Source organism: Carica papaya, chromosome 8, assembly GCF_054855325.1.
Source record: "Carica papaya isolate Zhongbai chromosome 8, ASM5485532v1, whole genome shotgun sequence".
NCBI lineage: Eukaryota > Viridiplantae > Streptophyta > Magnoliopsida > Brassicales > Caricaceae > Carica > Carica papaya.
This window is the reverse complement of record NC_142316.1, coordinates 7717862-7742436: the sequence shown is the minus strand read 5'-3', so window position 1 is coordinate 7742436 and position 24575 is coordinate 7717862. Positions and strand designations below refer to the sequence as shown.

General features: G+C 36.7%; 1 protein-coding gene across 1 annotated transcript; it reads right to left on the bottom strand.

Moving 5' to 3' along the window:
- Positions 1-16269: 16269 nt before the first annotated feature.
- LOC148240431 (protein DOWN-REGULATED IN DIF1 11-like) lies at positions 16270-16680 on the bottom strand. Its single transcript, XM_088210303.1, has one exon. The coding sequence runs from the start codon at positions 16678-16680 to the stop codon at positions 16270-16272; it is 411 nt and encodes a 136-aa protein (XP_088066429.1).
- Between the last annotated feature and the right edge of the window lie 7895 nt (positions 16681-24575).

Sequence of the window (24575 nt, the reverse complement as noted above, 5' to 3'; positions counted from 1 at the left end):
TTTTCGATGAAGAACGATACTATGACTTGTTTGGTAACTTGAATTTCGCCACACTCATTCAACCACTGTAACCGATAAGGATTTGGATGCTTGATGCATGTCAACCTTGCTCTTTTCACGAATAGAGTGCTTGCCACATTAGCACTGCTACCACTATCAATGATCATTCCACATACCTTATCATGGACAAGGCATCGCATGTGGAATATGTTCTCCCTCTGGTCGTTGTCCTCTCATTGGGCTTATAGGTTCATGACCCTTCGGACAACAATGATACTTTCTCGGAATGAAAGCATGTCACTTTATTGAAACATAGTGAATTTTCCTGCAAGGTAAAGGTTAATGAAAGAAAATATCTCCCTCACCTTCACTCATGTTTACCTTGCAATCTCTCAGTTGACAGCTTCGTCTGTCGAGTTGAGCATTTGAAATCGAAATCACTTAAATCAGGTCTACACGTTAGTCCTTATGACACAAGGAACCCTAAAGGATTCTGATTTCTACTGAAGCTCAGAAACAAGCACACAGAAAAAAAGAATGGTGTGCTCTTTATGCGTTAAACAACTAGTAATAATTAGTCACTTAATTATGTAACAGTCATAAAATAAAGAAAACAAAAATATAGATCACAAAGAATGACAATTTGGACTGATGCGTAAGGATCTGATCAATCTTGATGGATATAATTAGTAGGTGTATCTTCCTATACTACACCCAATTTATCGGCTACGATCTACGACCGATTAAGTTTCTTTATGCAACATTGATGCAGATTACAGAAATGCAATTTAGAATTAAATGTGGATAGTGTGCGGAAAGAAAATAAAAGTTTTCGCTCACACGAGTTAGGCAACATACTTTGCCTTTGATTTCTCAAATGATTTCCGATCACCAAGTAGGCAGTTATTTTGCTTTTGTGATACAAAATGCAAACATGTGCCAATTGTCTTATAGGGTGCAACTAGGGCATTTTTGGTAATTTTGGATATATAATTTTTTTTTTGAATAATAACACGAACTACTTGAATTGAACGGATAGATATGAATTCAAGCAGGATGCAATATGAATTAATAATCAAATAATTTTGAGTGCTAATTTAAGAACAAAATGCTAAATCAAATAAAGATAGATTTAGGTTTCAAGGAGCCAAAGCTCTTACACCAGATGACGCGATAAGGTATGGGGGAGGATCGAATTTACTCTTGAAACTCACTCAGCGTATGCAATACCAAAAAAATAACCACCTAGAATTAAACTCTTCTCTCTAATTAAATCTATAATCCTAAAGGAAAGTAAAAACAAATACTAGAGAAATAAACAAGAAAAAAAAAATCACAGAGTTACCTATAAGTTGATCATCGCTCATTGACTCAACAAGACTTCTAAATACTCCTTCTTCCCGAAAAACTTGAAGAAGTTAATTTTTAGCAAAAATGATAAAAGAAAAAAAGTTAAAACTCTCAAGAATTCTCTCAAATTTATTCTCAAATGTGTGTTTTAAATCCTAGGGGTAAATGTGTATTTATAGCCTTTCCCGGACAATCTAGATGAGTACAAAAATCTTCAGATAATTAATAAAATAATATCCTAGATAAAATTCTATCTTAATGTAAGATAAATATAAAATAAAATAATTATTATATCCCAAATAAATTAATTAAATAATCCTATAGATTTATAATTAAAATAATAATTAATTTAAATCCGTACTTATCCCATGTGAAATCCATTTAAAAAATATGTGAAAATTAATTTTAACACATGGGTATTTTGAAAAGTAGGTCCCAAGCCTTTTAAAATATTTTAAAATAATAAAATAAATAAATATTAAGTAATTTAAATATTTTAAAAAGGGAAAAAGAGGGGTCGGCTGGTTTTGGCTACCCGGATGGGCCGGCCCAGTTGGGCTGCGCGGGTTGTGCGGGAAGAGGCCCGCGAGAAGCACAGGCTAGGCTTGGGCCGTTTGGGCCGTCTGCGGGCCTGTCCGCGTGGGGTGCAAGTGTTTGGCCCCTTGGGCCTACGCGCGTGTGGTTGGTTCCATGCGGGCCTAGAGGGTCGCGTGCGTGGGCGCTCCTGGCACTCAAACACACGATTCATGTGGGCACATGTGCATGTTCATGGGCCATATGGGCTGGGCCACTTTTTCGGCGCACGTGTGGGCCTCCTCCTCGAGCGTGGGCTTTCTTACAATTCTTCAAACCCATTAATCTTACTTGGGCCTTAAGCATTCTAGCTTGGACAAACTTGGGCCATCTATTGGAATAATCCCAATTAGGACAGCGTTCAGGGATGAAACTACTCTCCTATTCTGGGCATTCCTCATTGATGCAAGGTTTCATTTTTAGAACTAATTATAGGTTGTCTAAGATCACATCAATATTCCTTTTGCTTGATAAAAAATTCTAAAGAAATTACAGTGAGACACTAATAACTATAACTGTTAAAATATTTAGAATTAAGAGACCAAATCCTAACAATTATACCTTAGTCATAGAAGTTAGGAAAGAAGTGTTTACAAACTAAACGTTATAACGACACCACCAAGTTGAGGAAGAACTTGGAAATGAGTAAATATGTTTTGAACCCCTGCTCGTAAATTTTGAGAACCCAATCTTTTTTTTTTTAAAGGAGAGATTTGTAACACCCAGCTAGCACAATGTTTTCTTCAGCCCAATCCAAAAGACCTAAGCCCATAGGCCTAGCCCCAAGCCTGAATGACCTCCCTTTTCTCTTCTGACCTGTAACACAACAAGGGGGGAGGATGAGTTTAGTATAAAGAGAGGAGAGGAAACTTGAGGGAGAATGAGAGTGGTGACCTAGAGAGAAAAAGAGAGAGGGAATAGTGATATCGAAAGAAGCTAAGGGGAGGGTGAACAATAAGTGAACTTACCAGAGCAACATCATTGATGCGGGGGTGTAGGGAGAGGAAGGAGAGACTGTGTTGAATCATCATTATACATATCCGAGAAGCAAGTACCATTTGCTCTTCATTGCTCAAATAGAAATTTACATTATAAGTTCTTTGTGATTTCTTCTTTTTGTGTTTGGGTGGTATAGAACTGATTCAGGAGGAGGATCTAGGAGGCAAAGATAGTTATGTTAAAGTTCCTAATAATAATAGAGAAGAACGAAAAGAGAGACAGAGTAAAAGTTTGTGGGAAGGAGCTCAAAACTGGGAGGTCTTTACTGGATTGGTTTAAAGAGGTTCTGAACTAAGGGAATGGAGAAAATTCTGTGATTAATTAAGCTTGGACAGAGAGAGGAAAAAATGGCTAACCGAACTAATTAAGAGAAGAGAGGGGGAAGAGGAAAATTGAAATGTGTGTCGATTTATATATATATGTATTTTCTTGGTGAATATTTTTTAAAAAATGCATGGTGACCCTCATACGTTTAATGCTTGGGGATTTACACATTTGCTTTACTATAGTATATTCATTGTGTTCATGTGCTTGTTGTGCTTGGAATATGCTAAAATTACAATACAGTAGGCCCAGTTATTTGGTTGAGGGGTCGATGCCCTGAGTGTGTGTGATTGGCATTGATATGTCGTTGGTGGGAAATTGTAATATTTACCATTCTGTGATCCAAATTTGAAGGAATATAGGATTCTATTATGGCCTAGTGGTTGGGTCGAGGGTTCGATGCGTCAGGTGTGTGTGATTGGCATTGACATGCAATTGGTGGGCAATTGTAATATTTGCGGTTCTATGATCTGAAGGTGAAGGAATATGGGATTCTATTGTGGCCCAGTGGCTGGGTCGAGGGTTTGATGACCCAAGAACTAATTATTTATCTATATTTTTTTCCTTCTTTCTTCTTCGTTTTAGTTACTTTTCTCTTTTCTTTTATGTTTGCAATCTTGGTACATCTAATGGCTATAACTGTGGAATGGGTGAATATCCAGTGGCTTAAGCACCAAGGAAATGTTGTAAATATGTCAAGAGGGAAGCTGGATTGATGGTAATTAGCGTTAGGGGTAGAAATTAGGATAGGGGCTGTGGGAAATAAAATAAATCAGGGGAAGAGGGGGGAAATACGGGCTGAACTGAAGAGAAAAACGTAGGGAGTTTGGTGAGGGTGTTCTTAATAATTTGAGAGGCGTTGGTGCTCCATTAGGCAAATTTAAGAAGTTGAGGAGAGGTTTACGGTGGGAGTTAGACTAAGATACTGGGCAAATTATGGTTAAAGGAAAATAGACCTGCTAGGGGTAGACTAAGTTGGGAAGAATTAGGGACAGGCAAATGGAGGTATATGGTTGTGAATAGATGACTTTTTAGGAGGGAAATTAGGAGTAAGCAGAGCAAAAACTTGTTGTAATGGGTTAGGGTTTGCTATGCTGAATGCAGAGACTACATATATGACCAATGATAGTGAGAGAAAGGAAGGGAAATGGTTAAGTTGGATAATGCCCAGTACCGGGAAGTTAGATGTAAATTTTTTACTTGTTTTGATGTGAATTTTAAATTTTACTTACTGGGCTATATAGCTCATTACATGTTATATATTACAGAGCAGATAAAACAAGAGTAAGAATCGGATGTACAAGAAGCGTGTGTTCAAACTTTGGAATAAGTAAGGCGTACCATAGAGCAATTATCGTTGATTTAGAGCATGGTATGAGATTGTTTTGATATCATTACACATATACATGTCTCATTTAGATGGAATTACTTATACTTCCATTATTAACACTTGATAATCTAGTTTGGCATTGTAAATGAGGTAAATGAGAATTAGTATACACGAGTATATATATGTATACATGAGTTTCAAATGGAATGAAAATTTATGCAGGTTGATGTCTTGAGATTTGATGTGTTGTTTATTAAAAATAATGTGAATAAATCTTACATGTTTGATTAGTATAACAACCACCTTTGAAAACTGGGGTTGTTACAAACTAGGTCTATGTGATAAAATTAAATTATTTTGCAATATATAACTTTTCAAATATTTTGATGAAACAATATATGAAGGATATATATCAATATATAACTTTGTAGATATATATACTTTGCTAAAAACTCGATATTTTATACGCTTCAAATTAAAATTATTGTTAATAATCCAAAAAAATGGACATATATAGGAAAAATTATAAACTACAATTATGTTTTATAACTCATTTGTCAAGAGAGATGGGAGCATGTACTTCCTTCCCATAATTCAATATGCAATAGTTCCATACTTTCTTGTTTTTTTTTGTGAGCTACAAGTTCATATGTCTGCAACTGTTTCATTGACAAAACGATATCCACCACAAGATGGTGACAATCGATCCTAGAATATATTATTTTCAAACAGCGATTTCGACTCACGTTAACCTTATTTTCTTGAGAAAAAAATATTCTAACACTTCAATGTTGCATCTCCCATTAATTTTATGGACACAAGTTTGATAGAATTCCTCATCAATTATATGGTGTCCATACTTGGGTGACAAACTTATATTTTGTGAAAATATCAGTATAAAGAGTAGTCTTGCAGTGACAAAAAGTGCCAGAAAATTGAAGGAACAATCCAATTTTGCCTTATTGGGACCAAAAGAAAGTTTTTGGAATAGCTTGTGTACAGTGGTTCTTTAGTTTTTGGAATAGCTTGTGTACAATAGTTCTTTAGTTTCAACGACTAATTAGATAGATACTTTTTTGTAATGCTCGCTGTAATAGATTAATTTAATATGTACACCCTTCATTAATTATATCTCTTAATTAAATTATTAATTTAAGATAGAAATTCAAAATTTAATCATTAAGCAAAATGATATTAACAAATATATTATGTTAAAAAAAATTACTCTCATATTTATTGGCTTTGAGGTATTTTATATTCAATCCACAAGATTGAAAATATTTGCCCAATCATTCAAAAAGAGAAAAACAAAAGAAAATATTTCTCCAATCCCTCAAATTATGGGTCAAATTTTCCTTATTTGGGCAGATCATTGGACTCATTAGCAAGTTCAGTGCAAAGTCTGTTATGGTACCTAGAGTTTATAGTAGTGGTAAAATTCGGCATATACTAGACAATTAATATTAGATGAAATTAAATAGAACGAATTAGAATACAATAGTTTGATTTAATTTTCAATTTGGAATTAGATGTCCTAAAGAGTTTTATTTCATTCTGTCCAGATTAAATGGACCGAGATTTTAAGGTATATATATTCTTAGATTATTATTTTATCTTATTAATTCCATAAATGATCTATTAAATAAATAATTATTGTTTATGAAATTTATTATTTAGTTTTATTTTTATTAGATTTATTAATTATTTTTTAATTAAAACTCATGTAAGGAAAAATATTTACAATTAATTTGAATTTAACCAAATAAATTTAGATAGTCTGTTTTTTTTTTTTTTGGCCTATTTGATCTAATTCAATCTTCTTTCATATTAATAAAAACTCATGAAATATCATACATAACCTATTATTTGAATGTTAATTTTCAACTGATTTTTTTGTGAATTCATATAATTTAACCAGGTCTATGTGATGAAATTAAATTATTTTACAATATATAATGTTTTAAATATTTTGATAAAATAATATATGAAGGATATATCAATATATAACTTTGTAGGTATACATATACCTTGCTAAAAGCTCGATACTTTATATGCTTCAAATTAAAATTAACATTAATAGCCCAGAAAAATAGATATATGTGGGAGAAATTATCAACTATGATTATGTATTATAACTCGTTTGTCAAGAGTGATTGGAGCACGCGTTTCCTTTCTGTAATTCAATATGCATTCCATACTTCCTTGTTTTTTTGTGAGCTACAGGTTCATATGCCTGTAATTATTTTATTGACAAAACGACATCCATCACAAGATGGTGATAATTTATCCCGGAATTTTTTATTTTCAAACAACAATCTCGACTCATGTTAACCTAATTTTCTTGGAAAAAAAAGTATTCTAACACTTCTATGTTGCATCTCTCACTAACTTTATGGACACAAGTTTGATAGAATTCCTCATCAATTATATGATGTCTATACTTGAGTGACGAACTTATATCTTGTGAAAATGTTAGTATAAAAAGTAGTCCTGTAAGAACAAAAAGTGCCAATAAAGTGATGGAACAATCCAATTTTATTATATTGGGAACAAAAAAAAAATTTTGGAATAGCTTATGTACAATGGTTCTTTAGTTTCAGAAATTAATTATATAGATATTTTTTTGTAATAATTTAATATATACACCCTCTATTAATTGCATCTCTTAATTAAATTATTAATTTAATATAGAAATTCAAATTTTAATCATCAAACAAACTAATATTAACATATATATTATGTTATAAAAAATTAATTTCATATTTATTACCTCAAACTAAGTTTTATTTTCTTTCCCATCCTTCGACCTACCCAAAACCTTTCACTTCTAATCCATTTTAGGAAGATTTGGCCCACTAGTATTTTAAATTTTTCTTATACGCTTCCTATGGACTTGGCCTCACCAGGTTCATTAGACCAAAATCTTTCTTTCTAAAAGATCTTTTCTATGGGTTCGACCCACCATTATTTGGATCAAACTTCAGCTGTCTTCTATATGTACATATATGATTTCTTTTTTTCTTAACGTTCAGCCCACCAGGGGCTTCTCTCTCTTCCCTAGCCTGGTTTTCTATTAGGGTCGGCCAACTCAGGTTTAGATCCCTCACATCCCTTCATTTTTTGTTTTTGTCTCCTAGACCCAATAAAATCTGAACACATATCTAGCCCATTTCCATTTGGGCTCGGTCCAATAAAAATTTAATCCAATCTCCTAGATATTTTTTTGTAACGTTCGCTATAATAGATTAATTTAAAATGTACACCCTCTATTAATTACATCTCTTAGAAATTCAAATTTTAATTATTAAATAAATTAATATTAACATATATATTATGTCATAAAAAATTAGTCTCATAGGTTTCGAGGTATTTTATGTTCAACCCACAATATTAAAAATATTTTCTCAAAAATTACCTTTGTATTGAGTATTCTCGAAAATGGAAATGATTCACAAAAATTTTAATTAATTTCAAATAAAGACACATTATATATTTATTTATTTATTATAAGGAATTAAATTAATATCACAATATTATGAGGACGACTCTGAACTTAAGAAAATTAATTAAAAATCCAGGTAGAGAATATTAGCCTGTATGAGAAACTACGGTTACAATGTTGCACGCATTGACCCTAATCCAAACCCTTCCGCAGTCAAAATCTAGGATCACCTTATTTCCTTCCGGCAACACAGTGGCTTCAGCCACAAGTGGACTCTTTATAATTTCCGCTGCCTCATCTCCGTTTCTCCCTACAAGCTCCGGCCATGAGTTTTTACCTGCAACACCCATATATACATATGTATATTTTCTTATAACTATGCATTAATTCATTAACTTATATATACACATGTAATATTTCTAAATTAAATTACTGACAAAATAAGAGACTTCACTTTTTACATTTTTTTTCCTAATAAAATTGTAAGAGTTTAGTCTAGGTGTCAACCGGACATGTTAGGTTAAATAATTTGATTACTTAATAAAATATGTCATAAACTAAAGAGATAATAGGGGTCTTTTTTACACAAAAATTGAATTTTTTGTTACAATAAAAACAGAAAGAATACTGATTATTTAATATTATAAAATATATATATATATATATCAATAAATTTCTATGAAATAATTTTACGAGATTTAACCAATTGTGTCAATTAGTAAGATATTACTAGAAAATAAGAATTAATCATTCACTTTTATTAAAATAAAATTGAGAGAAAAAAAGGTTGATCCATACTGACCTGGGCAATCAGATGACATTTTCTCTCTATAATTCAATAAAACAAGTGAAGATGAGTTGATGGATTTACATAGCTGATGAGGTGGGATATAAGTGTTTTTTCTTAAATCAGAAACTTAAAAATGCATTAAAGAAGGGAATTAATTACAAATTAAGATGTTATTTATGGGCAAGACCATTCTTGAGTTCAATAGATTTATATACATTGTAGTGACATTAATTTATACGTCAATATATTATTGGTTTTCGTTAGGTAATATTCATGTGTGCCTTAAGTAAATAATGCGTTGCGTAGGTTGTAAGTTATGTAACGGTTCCGAAATTTTAAAAGAAATAATTCATAAATTAAGTGTGGAACCGAAATAATTAGTTAGTGTCTATATTTCTTACACAATAACTTAAAGTACTAAATAATGCTACAAAAATTACACTTTTGAAAGAAATACAAAAAATTAATGAAATAAACGGAAAATAAATAAAGTACTAAATAGTACACTTAAAGTACTAAATAGTGCTACATAAATTACACTTTTGAAGGAAATACAAAAAATTAATGAAATAAACGAAAAATAAATAAAACTGGTATGCTACTCGCAACTCTCTAATGGATCAGCCTCTGGATTCTGGTCATCTTGATCTGAAATGATTAAATAAGAAATGAGCTACGCTATCCCAGTAAGAATATCACGCTATTCAACGACATAGAAATAAAGGTTGGTAGAAAAATCAAAACAACTAATGGAACTCTTAATTAAACAAATTCATTTATCATAAACAAAATCCTTTGCCATCTATTTACCGTAGTGAGATTTACAAAACAACTTATAGAGATAATAACATAACTCAAATAATGATTTCATATGCAATCGATTTGAATAACAATTCTATCCTTTATCAACCTATTAGTATCCATGGGGGTTTATAAGGATGTTCCTACAACACGTGAACCATTTCCTTTAACATTTCAAATTAACGGGCCGTCTCCATACCCAGTCCGATATGAGCGCCAAACCACTAAACCTCAATACTCCGTCCAGTGTGAGGGTGAAATGGGTCGTCCCCATACCCTATCTGGTATGAGTGTCAAATTACCAAACTTCGATACCCCATCCGGTATGAAGCAACGTTCACGGTAGGATTTCCTATGCGCCCAGTTCGTCTACCATCTCTCAGGATATCCAGTAAGGCTGTCGCTTCATCCATTCACTTAATCACACAATTTTCCGTTTTTCTTTAATCTCTCTTTTTTCCAATTCAACCGTAAACCCATAAAATAAACAATACATGCATTCAAAGCTGTAAAATCGATCAATCAGATACTATCATGCATTCAAACCATAAAAATAATTAACAAAAACAATAATATATAATTTTCGAACACATAATTAATTATGAATATTTTTTAAATTGTATAAAATACCGTATTATTATTAATTTAACTTCAATTCCATAACAGAGAATAGAGTAAGAGATTCTTACTCAATTCGATGCCTAAAAAATGAAACTTGTTGACTGTGCCTATCGCGGTCCCCGGATTCCCTGAATTTTTCTTCGGAAATTAAAACACACTACAAGTATCTACAAATATCCCAAAAAATCCAAAAACAGTGTCACGACCCCTTTTTGGCTAATTTTGAAATTCCAGCAACGGTGGCTCCGACGTGCTTCGGCGACGACGCCACTGCTTGCGATGGTGGTCCACCTTAGGTTGGCTATTTTTGGCCAGTTTTGCATCAATCCTTGCGAGAAAACACATTAAGGGACCTCAGTTGGCCGAAAAAATTGAAAAACTGAAACTCACCAGCAGCAGGGCTCTTCGGTGAGGCGGCTCCGCTAGCTCGCTTTTGCGGTTGAGTGTTTTACTTTGGTCAACCTGTAGAGAAGAAAACGGTGAAAAAATTTTGCATAACGGAAATCGGGAAGGGCCTTATCGGAGGTGGTTTTTAAAATTTTTTGCGGCGGCACTGCCGGGCTTTGCCCGTAGTTTTTGGCCAATTGGCCGATCATTTTACTCCAATATGGCCATGGGGGTGTTTAAAATTGAATTCTGAGCAAAAAGAAATTTTGTTACTTCTTTTGGCGATCGGAAGTGGCTCCGGCGTGGCGTTGGATGGTGGTGGTTCTCCTTTCCAGCGATTGGGTCTTTTTCTCCGATGAGGGTGTCTGACGGCTAGGCTTAGGATTTGGTGTGAAGAGAATTATTTATATTCGTCCCCTTTTAATATGGGCCGTCCATCGCGATTGATCTGAAACGTCTGATCGCAATTAAATAGGGAGTGAATCTAGACCGTTCATCGCTATCTGATATGAACCGTCCAATCGCGTTTAAATAAGAAGTGGATCTGGACCGTTGATCGCATTTAAATCTGACCGTCCAAGCGCGTTTAGGGAGAGAACACATCCAGGTCGTTTGTGCATGCGGGAGCGAATATGGACGGTTTGATCGCGGGCACGCGGATCGCCCGCGTGGCCTCCCGTGTGGCACTGTGTCAGTGTCCGTTGCCACGTGGCGCGTTCTGGTTCGTAAGAGCTACTAACCGGGCATCTTATGTGGTATAACTTTTTTAAATTACATTTTGACCCATAGTTTTCGATTTTTCTTTCAAAAATACCCTCAAAATCCAAAATTTCACTTGTTTTTTTTTTCAAAATTATTTTCAATTTCATTCTCTTTCAAATTTTTTTCATTTTTATACTAAATTAAAATAAAAAATTAAAAAAACTACATTTACAAATTAATTTAAATTACAAAAAATTAATTTGGGTATTACAAGTTATTTTGTCCAAACTAAAAAATTTAACCCAATTGAAAAACTAAACCGAAATGGTTTAATTTAGTTTAGTTTTTAATTACCCTCCAAAATTTGATTTGCATTGAAATTAAATAAAATTTTTAAATCAAATTAAAATCCAAATTGTATATAATTAGAAAATAGGATATGATATTAATATATAATAAACTATTAAATCACATAAAATATCAGTCACATTTATTTATTTCCAATTATTCAAATAAATATCTAAAGGAAAATAACATAAGAGAATTTACTAATTATTGAAAATTAAATAAAAACTACTTATTTATTTATTTGGTTACAATGGAAGCTAGATCGGTCAAGAAACTAGCCCATGTATTATTACATTTATTATATGAAATTACGTGGGCAATGTTAGCCTATAGAAGGAACTAGAGTAACAATCTTGCAATCGTTTACCTAAACCCAAACCCTGTTGCAGCTAAAATTCTTGATCACCGGAGTTCCTTCCAACAACACGATGACTTCCAAGACATTTGGATTTTCTCTCTTTATGGTTTCCGCTGCCTCATCTCCGTTTTTCCCAACAAGTTCCGGCCATGAGTTTTTACCTGCAACACCCATACATATATATATATATATATGTATATAATTTCTTATAATTGTGCACTAATTAATTACCCTTACATATGAAAAGAAGAGTTGATCCGTACTTACCTGGGCATTCAGACACCATTCCTTTCTTCTCTAAATTGTTTTTGTTTCTCTTATATGTAAAATTCAATAGAACAAGTGAGGATGAGTTCCTGAGGTTGTAGGGTATTTATATAGCATATGAGGCGGCTCGGTGGAGATGTGGGAAATTATTTCATGAATTTTAATTTGTAAAGTATGGCTTTGACTTTGATTAATGGTGGCTGTTCATAGGTTTTACGCAGCTTACCTGTCCTATACTGTACAGAGCTTATCCATATCTATTAACAAGGGAAGAACACCATATATAATAAAAGAGATGTTCTTAGTGTTTACCTATATATATATATATATATATCAAGAGGAAGATAAGAAAAGAGTCTGCAGTCGTGAAGTATGGAATTTGAAAGGATCCCTGCTCATCCTCAAGGACTATATGCCTGATTTATCTTCAGATGAAATTGAATTTGATATTTCCTTATAATTTTTAAAAATAAAAAAAAAAATGATAATATATTTAAATTTTCAGTTAAAGTAATAATATATATAATAATTAGTTAGTTAAAATTTTTAAATATAAAATTAAAAAGTGATAATTTGTAACAGTTAACCAATTAATTTGAAAGGATTTTTCTTCTCTTGTTGTGACAAGAACTCTAAATTGATAAAGAATATAAGTTTTGATGAAGTAAATCTCTTAGAATCTCGTCTTAATTTGTAGGATAAGTATTTTTGAATTCTTATGAGATTTACTTGAAGTTGAAAGCTATTCATGAGGAGAGTTATGTTTGATTGCGGAAGAATGAATGATTATGTATAAAAAATCTTTAGAACTTTTATTATCTATATGACTATTGTGTCTTAAAAGAGATGAGTATCAAGTTATGACTCTCCCAACAAGAGTAATGACTCTCTCATGTGAAATACTTGAGAGTTTATGATTGGAAAGACTTTTTTGACCATTTTGTTATAATCATCTTTATCATAAGATCTTAGTGTGAGTTGCACCCCATTCTTTTCTCGCATCAACCCCCTTCTTCAAAATAATTTTTTCTCGAATTGGGATATTCTCATTAATTATTTAATTGACTCTCCTTCTTGTGAGAAAGATATCTCAACACTTTAATGCTGTAAATCCCAACACTTCAATGCTCGGACTTGGGTGACAGAGCTATATCCTCTGAAAGTGCCGGTACAAAAAGCAGTCCTGCGGCGAAAAATAGTGCCAGAAAAGTGATGGAACAATCCAATTTCGCCATATTGGGAGCAAGGGAAAGTTTTCAAAATAGCTTGTGTACAATGGTTCTTCAATTTTAGAGATGAATTATATAGATGTTTTTTTTATAACGGTCACTATAACATATTAATTTAACATCTACACCCTCCTCCGTTAATTACATCCATTAATTAAGTTATTAATTTAAGATAGAAATTCAAATTTTAATAGTTAAACGAACTAATATTGACATACATATTACCTTATAAAAAATTGATTTCATATTTATTGGCTTTGAGGTATTTTACGTTCGATCCACGAGATTAAAATATTTGTCCAACCTTTCTCAAAGAGAAAAAAAAAAAGAACATATTTCTCCAATGCCTCAAACTACGAGGCAGATTTCCCTTATTTGGGCAGGCTGATTGGACTCGTCAGCAAGTTAAGTGCGAAGTTTGTTATGGGACCTAGAATTTACAATAGTGCTAAAATTCAGTATGTACTAAAATGTTATTATTAGATTGAGTTAAATAGATCAATAAGAATATAGTAGTTTGATTTATTTTTTAATTTGTAATTGGAGGTCCTAAAAATTTTTATTGATTCCTTCCAAACAAAACGGACTGAGATTTTAAGATACGTATATTATTAGATTATTGTTTTGTTTTGTCAATTCCGTATATTACATATTAAGTGAATAAGTATGGTTTACGAAATTTATTATTTAGTTTTGTTCTTATTAGGTTTATTTATTTATTTTAATTAAAAACATCATGTGAGGAAAAAAAATACAATTTAATTTGAGCTGAACCCAATAAATTTAGATAGCGTTAGCGTTTTTTATTTTTTTTTTGGCCCTATTTAGACTCATTGTCTCCTTTTTAATATTAACAAACACCCATGAAATGCCATACATAACTTACTGTTTGAGTGTTAATTTTCTAATGATATTTTCTCCATGAATTCATAAAAAAAAATTTTAACCCTGTCCATTTGATAAAATTAAATTATTTTGCGACATATAACTTTTCAAATATTCTGATAAAACAATATATCAAGGATATATCAATGTGCAACTTTGTAGATACATATATACCTTGCTTAAAGCTCTATACTTTGTATGCTTGAAATTAAAATCATTATTAATAGTCCAGAAAAATGGACAAATACAGGAGAAATTATAAACTACAATTAATGTATTATAACTCATTTGTCAAGAGAGATCGGAGCATGGGCTTCCTTCCCGTAATTCGTTATGCAATAGTTCCATACTTCCTTGCTTTTGCTGTGGGCTACAGGTTCATATGCCTCTAACTGTCTCATTGACAAAACGACATCCACCAAAATATGGTGACAATCTATCCCGGACTCTATTATTTTCAAACAACAATCTCGACTCACGTTGAGCTGATTTTTGGGAGCTAAAAGGTATCCCAGCACTTCAATGCTGCATCTCCCGTTAACTTTCTGGACGCAAGTTTGAAAGAATTCCTCATCGACTATATGATGCTCGGACTTGGGTGACGGGGCTATATCCTCTGAAAGTGCCGGTACAAAAAGCAGTCCTGCGGCGAAAAATAGTGCCAGAAAAGTGACGGAACAATCCAATTTCGCCATACTGGGAGCAAGGGAAAGTTTTCAAAATAGCTTGTGTACAATGGTTCTTCAATTTTAGAGATGAATTATATAGATGTTTTTTTTATAACGGTCACTATAACATATTAATTTAACATCTACACCCTCCTCCGTTAATTACATCCATTAATTAAGTTATTAATTTAAGATAGAAATTCAAATTTTAATAGTTAAACGAACTAATATTGACATACATATTACCTTATAAAAAATTAATTTCATATTTATTGGCCTTGAGGTATTTTACGTTCGATCCACGAGATTAAAATATTTGTCCAACCTTTCTCAAAGAGAAAAACAAAAGAACATATTTCTCCAATGCCTCAAACTACGAGGCAGGTTTTCCTTATTTGGGCAGGCTGATTGGACTCGTCAGCAAGTTAAGTGCGAAGTTTGTTATGGGACCTAAAATTTACAGTAGTGCTAAAATTCAGTATGTACTAAAATGTTATTATTAGATTGAGTTAAATAGATCAATAAGAATATAGTAGTTTGATTTATTTTTCAATTTGTAATTGGAGTTCCTAAAAATTTTTATTGATTCCTTCCAGACAAAACGGACTGAAATTTTAAGATACGTATATTCTTAGATTATTGTTTTGTTTTGTTAATTCCGTATATTACATATTAAGTGAATAAATATGGTTTACGAAATTTATTATTTAGTTTTGTTCTTATTAGGTTTATTTATTTATTTTAATTAAAAACATCATCTGAGGAAAAAAAAATATACAATTTAATTTGAGCTGAACCGAATAAATTTAGATAGCGTTAGTGTTTTTTATTTTTTTTTTCTGGCCCTATTCGGACTGATTGTCTCCTTTTTAATATCAACAAACACCCATGAAATGCCATACATAACTTACTGTTTGAGTGTTAATTTTCTAATGATATTTTCTCCATGAATTCATAAAAAAAAAATTTTAACCCTGTCCATTTGACAAAATTAAATTATTTTGCGACATATAACTTTTCAAATATTCTGATAAGACAATATATCAAGGATATATCAATGTGCAACTTTGTAGATACATATATACCTTGCTTAAAGCTCTATACTTTATATGCTTGAAATTAAAATCATTATTAATAGTCCAGAAAAATGGACAAATACAGGAGAAATTATAAACTACAATTAATGTATTATAACTCATTTGTCAAGAGAGATCGGAGCATGGGCTTCCTTCCCGTAATTCGTTATGCAATAGTTCCATACTTCCTTGCTTTTGCTGTGGGCTACATGCTCATATGCCTCTAACTGTCTCATTGACAAAACGACATCCACCAAAATATGGTGACAATCTATCCCGGACTCTATTATTTTCAAACAACAATCTCGACTCACGTTGAGCTGATTTTTGAGAGCTAAAAGGTATCCCAGCACTTCAATGCTGCATCTCCCGTTAACTTTCTGGACGCAAGTTTGAAAGAATTCCTCATCGACTATATGATGCTCGGACTTGGGTGACGGGGCTATATCCTCTGAAAGTGCCGGTACAAAAAGTAGTCCTGCGGCGACAAATAGTGCCAGAAAAGTGATGGAACAATCCAATTTCGCCATACTGGGAGCAAGGGAAAGTTTTCAAAATAGCTTGTGTACAATGGTTCTTCAATTTTAGAGATGAATTATATAGATGTTTTTTTTATAACGGTCACTATAACATATTAATTTAACATCTACACCCTCCTCCGTTAATTACATCCATTAATTAAGTTATTAATTTAAGATAGAAATTCAAATTTTAATAGTTAAACGAACTAATATTGACATACATATTACCTTATAAAAAATTAATTTCATATTTATTGTCTTTGAGGTATTTTACGTTCGATCCACGAGATTAAAATATTTGTCCAACCTTTCTCAACGAGAAAAACAAAAGAACATATTTCTCCAATGCCTCAAACTACGAGGCAGGTTTTCCTTATTTGGGCAGGCTGATTGGACTCGTCAGCAAGTTAAGTGCGAAGTTTGTTATGGGACCTACAATTTACAATAGTGCTAAAATTCAGTATGTACTAAAATGTTATTATTAGATTGAGTTAAATAGATCAATAAGAATATAGTAGTTTGATTTATTTTTCAATTTGTAATTGGAGGTCCTAAAAATTTTTATTGATTCCTTCCAGACAAAACGGACTGAGATTTTAAGATACGTATATTCTTAGATTATTGTTTTGTTTTGTTAATTCCGTATATTACATATTAAGTGAATAAGTATGTAATGGCCCCGGAATTTTAAAATGAAATATGTGTATTAAAAAGGTCAAATACGGAAGTGTAATAAAAATTTTGATTAACATCCCTTACACTAAAACCAAAAACGTGCTCAAAGTATAAAAGAACAAACTAACTAAAAGAGAAACTCAAAAATAAAAGCTATAAATATAACTACGGAGTCTTCAGGCATCCCCTTCGCCGTCTTCCTGCGGAACGGGCTCGGGAACAATGTCTTCCTGATCTGAAATGATTAAATAAGGAATGAGCTACACCAGTCCAGTAAAGATATCACACTATCTCACTGTCACGGAGGTAAAGGTGGGTAGAAAATATAAAAAGACCAATTGAGCATAATTTACAACAAATTCTTTTATCAATAATAAAATCCTTTACTATCCACTTACCTCGGTGAAGTTCATAAAACAACATACGAAAACAATAACATTATCATCATCATGAAATCATATGAACTGTATAACATAATACTTATCACGCCTTTTGCATTTCAATCATTACACAACATATTTTTCCTCATTTACCAGCCTACTAGTATCCATGGGGATCCATAGGGGTTCCACTACCCGTGAACCCTTAACACTTGTAATCAGATTCTAGAGCCGTCCCCATACCCCGTCCGGTATGAGGGTGAAACGGGCCGTCCCCATACCCCGTCCGGTATGGGCGCCAAAACACATAAGGTCTCCATACCTCGTCCTGTATGAGAGGCCATAATCCTGGTAGGGTTCCCTACGGACCCGGTCCGTCCACCATCTCCCAGGATATCTAGTCAGGCTGATCACATTATACAATTATCAATTTACATAACCTTTCATTCCCCTTTTCCTCAGTTAGCATCATCAAATCACACACAAACAAGTAAACCAGTAATTCATGCCAAACAAGACAACATACAACATCGGGTTCTCAGTCATTCAATCCATAATCAATAAAACAGTGATATATGCACACAAAACTATGAAATAAAAACATCAGACCTCATACTGCATTTAAAACAGTAAAATAGGCCAAACAACAGCTGACCGACAAACACACCAGACTCGGGCTCCATTAGCGACCTTAAACAATCTCACACATCTATTGATTCATGAAATACCGTTTTAGCATTTATTGAACTTTAATACCGTGATAGGAAATAGGGTGAGGGGTCCTTACTTATTTTCGGGGTCTGAATACGGCTCTACAGTGCGCCTACAGGCTGTCCCTAATTTTCCCTGAATTTTTTCGGGGAACTGAAACGCACTACTGGTACCTGCACGTGTCCCAAAAAATCCCAAATTAGACCCAGGGCCCCTTTCGGCCAATATCGCAATTCCGACACGGCGGCTCCGCCGTGCTCCGGCGACGACGCCGCCGCTTGCAGTAGCGATTCGCCTCGGGTTGGCCATTTTCAGCCGTTTCCGGCCGAATTCGGCCACACTTGCATCGGTCCCTGCGATAAAACAACCCTAGGGCCCTCGGGGGGTCAAAAAATTATGAAAAACTGAAGCTTACCGCCGGCGGTGCTCTCGGGTGCGGCGGCTCTCCGGCGTGGTTCGTGTTTTGGTGATTTGGCTCCGATCAACCTGTAGAGAAAAGAATGGTGATCACGGTGATATAAAAATTGTATCAAACGGAGGCCAGGAAGGGCCTCATTGGAGGCAAAAACCGAGGAGGGGCGCGGCGGCGCCGTTGGGTTTCGGTTGTGTTTTTCGACCGTTTGGCCAGGAGTTTGGCTCTGATTTGGCCACAGGGGAACTCAGCATTGAAAAACGAGCCGGGGGTATGAAATTTACCTCGATCAACGGTCAGAAAACTCTCCAGTGCGGTGGCGGGTGGCGGCGGCCGGCTCCTCCGGCGTCTGGTTCGTCTTCTCCGGCGAGGGCTGGCGGCTAGGGTTTTTGTGGTCAGGTGTGGGGGGTTTATTTATACCCTTTGCCTTTTAATCACAGCCGTCCATCTTGATTTAATCTGGGCCGTTCGATCGCGATTTAATTTGGATTAAATCTGGGCCGTCCATTGCGATTAAATCTGGACCGTCTGTGCGCGTGCATCTGGGCCGTCCGTGCGCACGCTTGATCCAGGCCGTCCGTGCGCGCGGGAACGCATCTGGGCCGTTCGATCGCGAGCACGCGGACCGCCCACGTGGCCCGTTCCCGGGTCGGCGTGGCCTTGCCACGCAGCAGGTCCTGGTTGGCCAGGGCTGCTGATGTGGCGCTGACGGGGCACAATTTTTTTAAATTACTTTTTGACCCCCAGTTTCCGATTTTCTTTTCAAAAATACCCCCAGAATCTAAATTTTCACCCCTTTTTCCCAAAATCAATTTCAATTAAATCCAAATAATATTTTTACCCAATTTTATCATTATTATTATTATTATTTTTATTATATTAAATTAAATTAAATTAAATTAAATAAATCAATTAAAATTCAAAAATTATAAAATAAACTAAATAAAATAAATTAAAAATTAATAATAATAATTATAAAAATGATAAAATTAATGGGTGTTACAACTCTCCCCCCCTTAAAGAAATTTGGTCCCCCAAATTTGCCTCTTACTCTTGGTCGAACAAATGGGGATATCGGGCTCTAAATTCTGATTCTAGTTCCCAAGTAGCCTCCCTGGGCGTGTGGTTCTGCCACACGACCTTTACAAATGATATTTCCCGGTTGCGGAGTATTCTGCTCTCTCGGTCCGTGATACCGACCGGTACTTCTTCATAAGACAAGTCCTCTTGGAGTGGAAGCGGTTCATGAGCCAAGACATGAGAAGGGTCCGGGTTGTACTTACGTAGCATAGATACGTGAAACACGTTGTGAACTCGGAAGAGCTCGGGAGGCAGTGCTAGTCTGTAGGCAGCGGTACCAATCTTGTCTAAGATTTCAAAGGATCCAATATATCGGGGGTTTAATTTTTCCCTCCTGCCGAACCTACTAATTCCCTTGAAAGGAGTGACCTTAAGAAACACACGGTCACCTTTCTCAAACGCTAGGTCTCTCCTCCGGATAACTGCATAACTCTTCTGCCTACTCTGAGCTGTCTGAATGTTCTTCTTGATTTTAACTATCTTGGACGTGGTCTCCTCTACCAACTTCGGGCTGAACAATCTTCTATCGCCCACTTCCTCCCAACAAATCGTTGACCTGCACGGGCGCCAATATAGCGCCTCATATGGAGTCATGCCGATACTTGCTTGGTAGCTGTTGTTGTAGGCAAACTCTATCAGGGGTAGATGGTCGTCCCAATGGCCCCCGAAGTCAAGGATACAAGCTCGGAGCATATCCTCAAGCGTACGAATTGTCCTCTCTGATTGTCCATCAGTCTGGGGGTGGAAGGCAGTACTAAGAGACAGCTTTGTTCCCATAGCTTGCTGGAAGCTACTCCAAAACCGAGAGGTGAACCTGGGATCCCTGTCGGATACTACTGTTATTGGAACCCCATGCAATCTGACTATCTCCTAGATATACATCCTTGCCAACTTGTCCAATGAATCGGTCATCCTGATGGCTAGGAAGTGGAAAGACTTGGTAAGTCGGTCAACGATTACCCATATGGCATCGTGTCCTGAACGCGCCTTAGGTAGCCCCGATACGAAGTCCATGGTGATATGTTCCCACTTCCATTCCAGGATCGGTAAAGGCTGAAGTAACCCACCTGGGCGCTGATGCTCTGCCTTGACTTGTTGACATACCAAACATTTAGATACAAAGTCGGCTATGTCTTTCTTCATCCCATGCCACCAAAACCGGGGTCGTATGCTTTGGTACATTTTGGTGCTTCCTGGATGCATGGCAAACTTCGAGCCATGGGACTCTGTCATGATGTCCCTTTTTAACTCACTGTCATCTGGGACACACACCCTGTCTTGGAAACGAAGTAGTCCATCAGCAGATATTCGGAATTCTGAGCTCCCTCCCTGTTTTGCATCCTTCTTGCGGGCTACCAAGGCGGGGTCAACTGTCTGGGCTTCCCTTATCCTCTGAATTAACTCGGGCTGGACTGTCAGGTGGCTCAAACATGTGACTCTCTTCAGATCATGAAGTCGAACCTGTTGTGTGGCCCCAATTGGTCTGCATTCTGAAACCATCAAATAGGCTAAGATACCTGCACTTTTCCTGCTGAGGGCATCTGTTACCACGTTGCCCTTACCCGGATGGTATAAGATGTCACAATCATAGTCCTTAAGGAGTTCCATCCACCTTCTCTGACGCAGTTGAGATCCTTCTGAGTGAATATGTGTTTCAAACTCTTGTGATCGGTATAGATCTGAAAGGTCTCTCCATACAAATAATGGTGCCAGGTTTTCAAGGCATGAATGATTGCGGCAAGTTCCAAGTCATGGGTGGGATAGTTCTTCTCATGATTCTTTAACTGTCTGAACCCGTATGCTATAACCTTTTCATGCTGCATTAGGACACAACCCAGGCCCAGATATGAGGCATCACTATAAACTGTATATCCTCCCGATCCACTCGGTAAGGCTAGTACGGGTGCAGTGGTCAGCCACTTCTTTAATTCTGAAAAACTTCTTTCGCAGTCTTTATTCCACTCGAACTTGGCATTCTTCTTTGTGAGTCGGGTTAGAGGAGCTGCTAGACTGGAGAATCCTTCAACGAACCTGCAGTAATAACCTGCCATTCCCAAGAAGCTACGGATTTCCTTAACTGATGTCAGTTTCTCCCAACCAAGTACCGCTTCAACCTTTTCAGGATTCACTGATATCCCTTCCTTCGATATGATGTGTCCTAGGAAGGCAGTCTGCTCAAGCCAGAATCCACACTTACTCAACTTCGCATATAGCCTCTTGTTTCTAAGGACCTGCAAAACTTGGGCCAGATGGTGAGCATGCTCTTCTCTGCTTTTTGAGTAGAATAAGATATCATCGATGAACATGATGACAAACTGATCCAAGAACTCTCTGAAAACTCTGTTCATCAGATCCATAAAGATTGCCGGGGCATTGGTTAGCCCGAATGGCATGACCAGGAACTCATAGTGTCTGTACCTGGTTCGGAAGGCCGTCTTGGGGATGTCTTCTGTTCTTATCTTTACCTGATGGTAACCTGATTGTAGATCTATTTTAGAAAAGACCTGTGCACCCTACAACTGATCGAAAAGGTCATCAATCCGGGGAAGAGGATATTTGTTCTTAATTGTTACCTTGTTTATCCCTCTGTAATCAATGCACAGTCTCAACGTTCCATCTCCCTTCCTTGCAAAAGTAACTCCGACACCCCAAGGAGAAACGCTGTGTCTAATGAAACCACTGTCTTGTAACTTAGTGATCTGTTTTCTTAGTTCTTCCATCTCAATGCGGCTCATTCGGTAATGAGCAACCCAGATGGGCTGGGTACCTGGCTGTAAGTCTATGGTGAACTCGACCTCTCTGTCCACTGGTAGACTGGGCAGTTCATCCGGAAATACGTCTGGAAAGTCTCGGACTACTGGAATCTCTTGGATACAAACTTCCTTCTTGGGCTTACCTAGTTAGAGAAAATACAAGATTAAGGTACTGGGAATTAAGAAAACTTGCCATCAGGGAAGATCAGTACTGAATGATTTTATTAACTTGTAAATGGCTCCTCGTTGGGAGGATTAAATACAACATTTTTGTTAAAGCAGTCTATGGTGGCGTGATACACCGCTAACCAATCCATTCCTAGGATTACATCAAAATCCCCCGTGTCTAACCCTATTAGGTCTACCCTCAGTCTCCTATCTGTTATCTCCACGGCACATGCCCTGTAGATAACCTCTCCTAGCAATGTCTCCCCCCCAGCGGTAGATACAAACAACAATGAATCAAGTCTATCAGGTGATACACAAATTTTGGAAGCAAAAACATGTGAAACAAAAGAATGTGATGCACCAGTGTCAAACAAAACATGAGTAATGTGGCCAGATATAGTATACATACCATGTACCACGTTCGGGTCTGCGTCGGCATCCTTCTGGGTAAGGTTGTAAACTCTGCCCTGGATTGGAGGCCTTCTTTGATTCTGGTTCCTCGGGCATTCCCTTGCATAGTGCTGGGCACTGCCGCATATGCGACAGGTGTTGCTGAGGCGGTAGCAGGGTTGGTCCCCGTGATCCCTGCCGCAGTGCTGGCAGATCTTCCCACGTGCTGCCCCCGTAGCCTGAGGAGGGGCCTGGATGGCGAGTCTGGGCCTCTTACTGGGTTGGACAGGCACGGTAGGTGCTGGCCTGCGGAGTGGGGTTGAGGGTCGGGAACTCCCCACTAGCTGAGGGTGGGTGTCGAAACTCCTTTCTATGATCTGCGCCTTTGCTAGGACCGCTGAATATGTCTCGAGCTCCATTACCAGTAAGTGCTGTCTGATCTCCGGGCAGAGACCCCACTGGAATTTCCTGGCCTTTCGGCCCTCATCCATCAATGTCTCCGGGGCATATTGGCCCAACTCCAGGAACTTACGGGCATACTCCGACACCGTCATGTTTCCCTGGACCAATTGAGCAAACTCCATTTCCTTTAGGTGTCAGATGTGTTTAGGGAGATACTCCGCCTGGAAGGCCGCTAAGAACTGCTCCCAAGTAGCTGGTGTAGGCAGGGTGGTCCGCTTGAGCTCCCACCAGCGTACTGCTTCCCCTACCAGCATGTAGGAGGCAATGGCAGCCCTCTGCTCAGGAACTACTCCCAAGGTCTCGAAAGCTCTCTCAGTCTCTGCCAGCCAGTATTGGGCCTCTTCAAAAGAGGATCCCCCTTGCAAAAGTAGAAGGGTTCAGTCTTCTGTACCTCTCTATGAAGCCGGGGTCGATCAAGGAAGGAGCGGGGTCCCGAGGTAGAGGGACTGGAGCCGGCTGAGGGTGAACTGGGGGGCTCGGTGGTGGAACCTGATGATGTGGTGGGGGTACTGGAATGTGTTGTGGCGGTGCCTGGTGGTACCGTGGCTGTGGTACCGGGTCGTACCACGGCTGTGGTGCCGGGTGGTACTGTGGAGGAGCAGGCTCCTGCCGGGGTGGCTCGGGATCAGCCTGCTGTAGCCGGGGCTCAACCTGCGATAGCGGAGGAGGTCCGGGTAAGTCCCTTCTCTCCTCTCGCCTTTGCTGGGTAGCTACGAGAGCTTCCACCATCTCAAATAGTCTGTCTAAATCCTCCCGAAGCAAATTATCTTGGGTTACTCGGTTTAGTGGGGGCCTTCCTCTCCTCATTTTCGTGTACCTGCATTCACAAGGAATGGTTGAGTAACGATCTATCGGTGAGTATTTCTCTAAGGC